This window comes from Herpailurus yagouaroundi, unplaced genomic scaffold (assembly GCF_014898765.1).
Source record: "Herpailurus yagouaroundi ecotype Mexico unplaced genomic scaffold, PumYag 308, whole genome shotgun sequence".
In the NCBI taxonomy this organism is placed as follows: Eukaryota; Metazoa; Chordata; class Mammalia; order Carnivora; family Felidae; genus Herpailurus; species Herpailurus yagouaroundi.
In genome coordinates this window covers 4724221-4731487 of record NW_024412525.1, presented here as the reverse complement: position 1 = coordinate 4731487, position 7267 = coordinate 4724221, and the positions used below count along the sequence as shown (strand labels likewise).

The window sequence follows — 7267 nt, the reverse complement described above, 5'->3', positions numbered from 1 at the left end:
GGCCAGTCTCCCACAGTCAGTCACAATCCTATACCCTGAGCCACCGGGCCACCCCTGCGGCCACACACGCAGGCCCAGGCAGACACAGATAACGCCCACACACATCGATGCTCCAAGCCGACAGACAGCACCGCTGGAGTCACACTCAAAGGCATGCACGCCACACACTAGTGGCCACTCACAAGAGCAGCAGGGGCACGGGCACACGCACAGGGGGTCAGCCGCCTACTCACGGGGTCACGTAGCTCTGGCGGGCATCCTGGCGCCGGGTCCTCATCAGGGCTTTGTATTCGCCCACCCGCAGCCGCTTGCCCTCCACGATGCAGGTGCGCTTGGGCCGAGGCTTGTACTTATAGTCCGGGTACTTTTCCAGGTGCTGCCGGCTCAGCCTCGCCTGCTCCTCGTAGTAGGGCTGCTTCTCCTGGTTGCTCATGGACTTCCAGCGGGAGCCTGGCCCGGCCCCCAAGGCGGGGGGGGGGGGGGGCAGACGGTCAGTGCTGGGCTTGGCTGACCACCCCCAGCCCCCTGCATGCCCCAAGATTTTGGTCCCCAGATGGGTCGACTAGGTGATAGATGTGCAAGCATTTAGCAAGGACCCGGCCCAACATGGGTGCCCCTCGGATGTCCAGTTGAGCAAATGAATGAATGAAGCTGGCATGTACATGGGTGTCCATATACGGAGTAACCACATGCCAAACTACCCAGCAACTTCTGGGAGGCCTCTGGTCTGCGTGATTTGCATGAACAGAAGAGCAGCCAACCCCAGGCCCCCTGCTGAGGACAAACTACCTTGTGAACTCTTGGTTCAGAAGAGACAGAAGAGCCTCAGTCTTGAAAACAACTGCCACCTTCTAGTCCCACCCCACCTGCCTCCTTGGCTTCCAATCAGGACACAGAATTTTTGAAAAAAAATATTTCTACTAGGGGCACCTGGGTGGCTCAGTCCCTTACGCAACTTCAGCTCAGGGCATGATCTCATGCTTCATGGGTTCGAGCCCCGCGTCGGGCTCTCTGCTGACAGCTCAGAGCCTGGAGCCCGTTTCAGATTCTGTGTCTCCCTCCCTCCCTCCCTCCCTCTCTGCCCCTCCCCCATTTGTGCTCTCTCTCGAAAATAAACATTTTTAAAAAATTAAAAAACTTTCTACTAGGACACTTGACTGGCTTAGGCAGAGCAGCATCCAACTTTTTTCTTTCTTTCTTTTTTTTTTTTTTAGGAGAATCCAACTCTTGATCTTGGGGTCATGAGTTCAAGCCCCGTGTTGGATGTACAGATTAAATATACAATATTAAAAAAAAACAAAAAAACAAAACACCTTTCTAGGGACAGCCCAAGAACACCAATCTTCCCTGTTTCCTGCCAGAGCCAGTGCTCCAAAGGTCCAGGCAAACAGAACAGCTTAGGGAGAGATCAGGGGCTAAAGAATATATACACACGTACCACACTCCTCGGTTCTTGGGGTGCAGAACAACCCTACAATGGTATGACACCCCAGGACCCAGGTGCCCCACGTCCTCCTGCCTGACCCCCACACCCCACCAGACTCCTCTGGAGCTCAGCGTGACGGGGACGGTCGCCCAGCAAGCCCCAGGTAAACCCAGCTGGCTCCTGCCCCCAGGTCTTGCTGGCATGGCCCCTGGAGCCCCGAGAGCCCCTGCCCACTGGCCCTTACCAAGGATCTTGCTGATGCTGGAGTTGTGCATGTCCGGGAAGGCTTGGAGGATCTTCCTTCGCTCATCTTTGGCCCACACCATGAAGGCATTCATGGGCCTCTTGATGTGGCTGCTGTTCCGGGACTCAGGAAAGTGGCGGGAGCCTGGGGGACAGGGGTGGAGTCAGCCAGGCAGCGCAGCCCCTCTGGGGTAGGGCTGGCAGAGACCTCCCTTACTTGACCACTAGGGGGTGACGGGGAGGCTCCCACGCAGCCAGGGACACCGGAAGCAAGACCTCAGCAGAGGTCCATCCAGGGACCCCAGAGACTGACAAGGGACAGACACAGGAGGGGACCTCAGAGACAGACTATGGGAGAAAAGGCACTGGGGAGAGACACAACCTGACCCACCCTGGCCCCTGTAGGAAGCAGACGTGGGCCCTCCCGCCCATCAGCCCGACGGCCTGGGCCCTCACCATCCATGTCGCAGCCCAACATGGCTTCTTCGAGGGGGTGCACACAACTCTCCTCCAGCCGCTCCTTAGCCGGGGACGTGTCCAGGCTGATGAGGTCCTGGGGTTGACAGACGAAATCTGTACATCGGCCCCTCTGCATCACCCCACAGCCATCCCTCCAGTAGACTCAGACCGAGTCTTCAACCCCAGCCCCCAACCTTCCCTGCGCCCTGCCCCAGTGCAGGGGGGCCCCCCATACCTTGCGGAAGGGGGTATTGGGGGAGCTCTCTAAGGTCCCACTGTGGCCATGCAGCAGCTGTCGAGCATCCTGAATGGCTTTGGTGACAGCGTCCCCTTCACCAAGGAAGCCTATGGGAAAGTGGGGGGAGGAGGAGGAGAAAGGGGGGGCGGGGGAGCAGAGGGGGTCAGCCGGGTTCACACCAGGTCACTCCGAGTTATTCACGGGGTTGGTGCTGCCTGTTGCCCCTCCCGGACAGCTACCCTGCACATGCCCAAGGGGGCGCTGTTTACACTGACTGTGGTGCACTGGGCCAGGACACTAGAACAGAGAATCGCACTCCCTGAAATTGTGCAACTCAGTGGCCTAGAGCCCTGAGGTGGGGGTGCCCAGCCAGATGTGGGGTCGGGGAGAGGAAGCAGGGGATCTTCTGAGACAGTGGAGAAACTAAAAGAGGCCAAAGACAGCAGGTCTCACCCCTTGTTTTACAGAAACTGTAACCCGCAGAAGGGAAGGACATGCCCAAGGTCGTATCACGCACCCCTGGCAGAAAGCTTACCCAATGGCAGACTGGGCGGGCTGGACTGTAGGTCCCGTGTGGGGGCCCCATGGCTGGGGGGGCGGGGTCCACAGTTCATCTTCAGGCTGGGGGAGCTGGAAGCATTGGGCAGCTCGGGGGCCTTGGGCTTGGCTGTGAGGTTCAGGGGCTGGGAGGGCTCCTGCGGGAGACCCAGAGACCAGAGGCTGAGACACCCCCCACGGAGGCACAAGAGGGGACACGTGGCCACAGACAGAAAGACAAACTACCCGGAACAGACAAGGGCGCGGCAGGAAAGGAAGAGACAGCGGGAATAGGTGAAGGGGAGCACGGCCACCGCCCCCCCCCCACCCCGGTCACAGGCAAGGGAGGCAGCCGAAGGCCGGGGTGCTGGGCGGTACCTGCAGGGGGTGATGGGCAGCCACAGCCCCGGGCCTCTTCACCACCGGGGCGGGGGGGCTGTGTAGCAACTGCAGGGGGTACTCCGCTACGGAAAAGGCGGCAAGGAGAAAAGTCCTGGATGAGCACAGAACAGCAGACGCCCTGCTTGACGAGGTCCCAGCAGCAGCAGGCGGGCAGAGGCCTGAAGCTGGCCCAGCTTGCTTCCAGCCCAGGCCTTCCCCAGCCCCCAAGTGCTGCTGGAGGCCTCCTATGCCCCCATTCCCCCCCCCCCCCCCCGCCTGCCCTGCACACTGATCGGCATCTCCACCCTTTTCTTGCCCTTCCCAACCCAACGGTGACCCGAGGGCAGGTACACACCGGCTCGTTCTACGGACACTTGTGTTTCGTACCTACTACGTGCAGGGTACAAAGGCAGCTCCCCGGGTGTGATCCCGCTCAGGCACGAGCTCACAATAATCCCTAGTGTGTGGCATAGAACCGGCACTCAGGACATCACCCCATTTTACGGATAAGACACGGAGACCAGGAGACGTTATGTGGGTTGCCCACACGGCTCAGAAGCGGGAGCCCTGACATTTGAACCCAGCCTATCCTTTCCCCCTGACACGGCACCCTCTCCGTTCTTCCTGGCCTACCACACTCGTCCTCAACCCAGCCCAGCACCAAGGGGCGGACAGGTGGAGAGAGAGCCGTATACACCGATCGCTAACCACATGGCCGGTGGCGTCAAGGGCTGCAGGGGTAGCATGCCAGAGAACTTTGTTCCGGCTGGGATGGCTGGAGCAGGCTTCTTGGGGGGGGGGGGGGCGGCCAGAGGGGGGCTGGTGGCTGCAGGCAGACAGGCAGGCGGAGGGGGAGAAGTGGGTGTGTGTGAGAGCCAAGAAGTGGGAAAGGAGACGGGCCCGTGATGGCCGAGCCTGGCATTTGCAGGCTCCGTGCCGTAGGCAATGTGGCACCATCCGGGGCTTGTGAGCGAGGGAGAGGCCTTATTCACTCGGCTTGGGGAAGGGGCATCTGGAAGCCTATGGCCCTCTGCTTAACGGGGACTCTGGAGCCAGCAAGGCAGGTGGCAGGCTGGCCAGTTCAAGTCGTCCACGGCGCATTTCCTGCCTTCCTTGTCCAGAAAGCAGGGAGTCGGAGGCACAGTCACACGTCACAACCCCCAGGCCCTGCCCTCCTCACTCCTGCGGCTCTGTTCCCCTTGAATTTGTGCTGCTGGCGTGCTCCCCCCTCCCCAAGTGGCAACTTCCTTGCAGTTGGGGCCTGACTTTTTCAGTCCTTTGTGTTCCCCCTCCCCCACCCCCACCCTAGAGTGTCTAGTAGAGAGCAAGGTGGGAGCACAGCCAGTGGTGCTGACCCATGACCTGTGGCCCACGACAGGAATTCACCTGCCTCCTCTCGCACACGGAACAGGGAGGGTAGACGGGATGGGCTCGGCCTCAAAGCTGTCCCCACTCCTGGGGCAACTGCGGGCAACCTCCCCGCCCTGTCCCGTGACCTTTCAACAAGGTGTCCGTGATCATGGTCAACGGATTCCATCTCTGCCTCTGTCCCACCACCTCAGCGGCCCCCTACCGGCCCAGGCTCCAACTCCCTGTCGCCCCCAGTCAGCGTGACAAGACACCTCAGCCCAAGCGCTCAAGCACGTCTGCATTCTACAAAATAAATTCCAAACGCCAGGCTCGGCCCCAACTGCTCCTGCCAGCCTGTCCCATCACCCTGTCACACGCTCGCCTCCACTCCAACCCCCGCAGCGGTAGCTGCCGACCTCAGGCTCCAGGCCTCAGGTCCCGGCTTCACCCCCCCAGTCCACCTCCAGGGACCCAATCGGGCACCTCCTCTACAGAAAGCCTTCCCAGACTCCCTGCTTACCGATATCCCTTCTCCCTCCCCAGACTGTAAAAACTCCTTGAGCTCCAACTCCATTCTTATCACCCCCATAGCCACCTGTCAACGACAGGGCATCGGACGTGTGGCTGGTGCCCAGTCTGTGTTCGCTGGATTTCAGTGGCGGGAAATCGTGTTCAAGAGATTAATACCCCGGTCCAGGAAACGCACCAGAGCTGGGGACTAGATGGGCTACATCCGCTTATATCTGGAAAGCGCTTCATCATTTTTGAGTGCAATTTCTTTTTCGATTCGCCCAGCGAGGTTCAGGAAGAAGGGATTCAGCTTCCACTGGCCCAGAAAGCGAAGCCCAGAAAGGCCACGTTGCAAAGTAACGCACAAGAGTGGTCCTGAGCTCCTTCCCTGACCTCAAGACAGCCTCAGCTAATGGCTCAACCCCCGCCTTCACTCACCTGGTTTGCAGGGGATGGGCTGTATGGGCAAGGCCAGCTGGGAATCGGGGGTGACAGGTAGAGGTTGGTGACTTGGGGGGAAGGCCGGGATCATGACGTAAGGCATGTTGACCTGCTGAGGGCAAAGAAACCCTGTGTGAGTCCCTGGGGGCCCAAACAGCTCAGCCCAGAACACAGAGGATGAACCAGACGCGAGAGGTACAGCGACCGGTGCAGGGCGAGTCTTCAAAAGGCTCCATTTGACCCCACATCACCTCCTTCCACCTGCCCTCCACCCCACATAGGGAAGGAGATACTCTGGCCCCTCCCTTAAAGTAGGAGAAGACAACTGGGGTTCCAGGCTCGAGCAGAAATGAGCCCCCTCCTTAGGGCCACGTCTGATTCTGCTTAATCCCCCCCTCTTCCCCCCGCCATCACTCCCTGTCCCTGGCAGGCATCTCCAGGCTGTTGTCACCCCCTCAGCCTCTGGCCCTCCCCCCCTTTTTACCTGGATCTGTTGCTGGAGGAGGTTGATCTTATGTTGTTGCTGAATCAGCTGCTGCTGCTGCTTGGCGATCTGGTGGCAGGAAAGAGCAGCGGGCACGGACATTAGGGACATCAGCCCTGTCCCGGAGCCAGCCGCACCCGGCCTTCCATGACGTCCGCACCAGGACAAACCGCACACTGGGCGGGGCAGGCAGCAGGACAGTCTACCTTAGGAGCAGGTTCTCTTCCCCCGGAGCCCAAGGGTGGAGGTTGGGCAGGAAGTAGCCAGCCGCTCAGACTCAGGGCCCTGCGGGCCCCTTCCACTCCCAGGCCCCCACCGAGGCTTATGAACCGCCGGAAGCGGGACTACTACGGCCCTGGCCGCCGGCCCCTCCACGACCTGCCCCTAGCATGTTCCCCTCTAGGCCTTGACAGACCCCCTCCCCTAGCAAGAAAGACACTAAGCCGGGCGCACCTGCTCCTGCTGCTGCCGGGCCAGCTCCATCTGCTGCTGCTGCTTCTCGAACAGCATGGCAGCCATGTTCTTCTGCTCTGAATGGGCCGTCAGGAGCTGGTCCCTCAGGGTAGACAGCTGGTGGATCATGACCAGGAGCTGGAGCTCTTTCTCTGCCAGGCTCTCCTGGGTCCCTGAGCCACAGTGAAACGGCCACCAGTGAGAATGTCCGTCTGTCCATCTGTCCACCTATGCACCCATCTGACACTTATTGGGCAATTGCTATTTCCCAGGCCCCTGTTAGGGGCTGAGCGACAGATGATGGAGACTGATCCTTGCCCCAGAGGGGCGGCTGGCTTGCTGTCTGACAAGCAGCTACCCTAGAAGTTCCCCACCATCCACCGCTGCTTCCAGCCCCTGGAAACGCTGGGGTGGCAGGGTGAGGTGGGGGGGGGGGCGAGTAGGGAGGGATCTCTGTCCCGGATCACTTCTTGGATGTCCTCAAGTGCCCAGGGGCACAGCGTCGGCGTGGAGAACTAGCCCACAGGAGGGGCCCAGTGGGACATGCTCAGGCCTTGGAGCAAGACAGATGTGGGTTCAAATTTTCTTTTTTTAATGTTTATTTTCGAGAGAGACAGAGACAGAATGCGAGTGGGTTAGGGGCAGAGAGAGAAGAGACACAGAATCGGAAGTAGGCTCCAGGCTCCGAGCTGTCAGCACAGAGCCCGACGCGGAGCTCGAACCCACAAACTGTGAGATCATGACC

At 60.1% G+C, this 7267-nt stretch overlaps 1 protein-coding gene across 3 annotated transcripts in view; it reads right to left on the bottom strand.

The window, feature by feature from the left end:
• SOX13 (SRY-box transcription factor 13) overlaps positions 1-7267 on the bottom strand; it is a 47868-nt gene that overhangs the window by 2293 nt on the left and 38308 nt on the right. For 2 of the 3 annotated variants that reach the window (XM_040462261.1, XM_040462262.1), the window contains exons 5-13: positions 6523-6695; positions 6070-6138; positions 5583-5697; positions 3282-3367; positions 2902-3061; positions 2364-2473; positions 2126-2222; positions 1671-1814; positions 234-450 (exon numbers count right to left, since the gene is read on the bottom strand). In XM_040462261.1, the coding sequence (XP_040318195.1) occupies positions 234-450; positions 1671-1814; positions 2126-2222; positions 2364-2473; positions 2902-3061; positions 3282-3367; positions 5583-5697; positions 6070-6138; positions 6523-6695 (1171 nt within the window). The remainder of the gene's footprint in view (positions 1-233; positions 451-1670; positions 1815-2125; positions 2223-2363; positions 2474-2901; positions 3062-3281; positions 3368-5582; positions 5698-6069; positions 6139-6522; positions 6696-7267) is intronic. The other variant, XM_040462260.1, reaches the window with a different exon arrangement.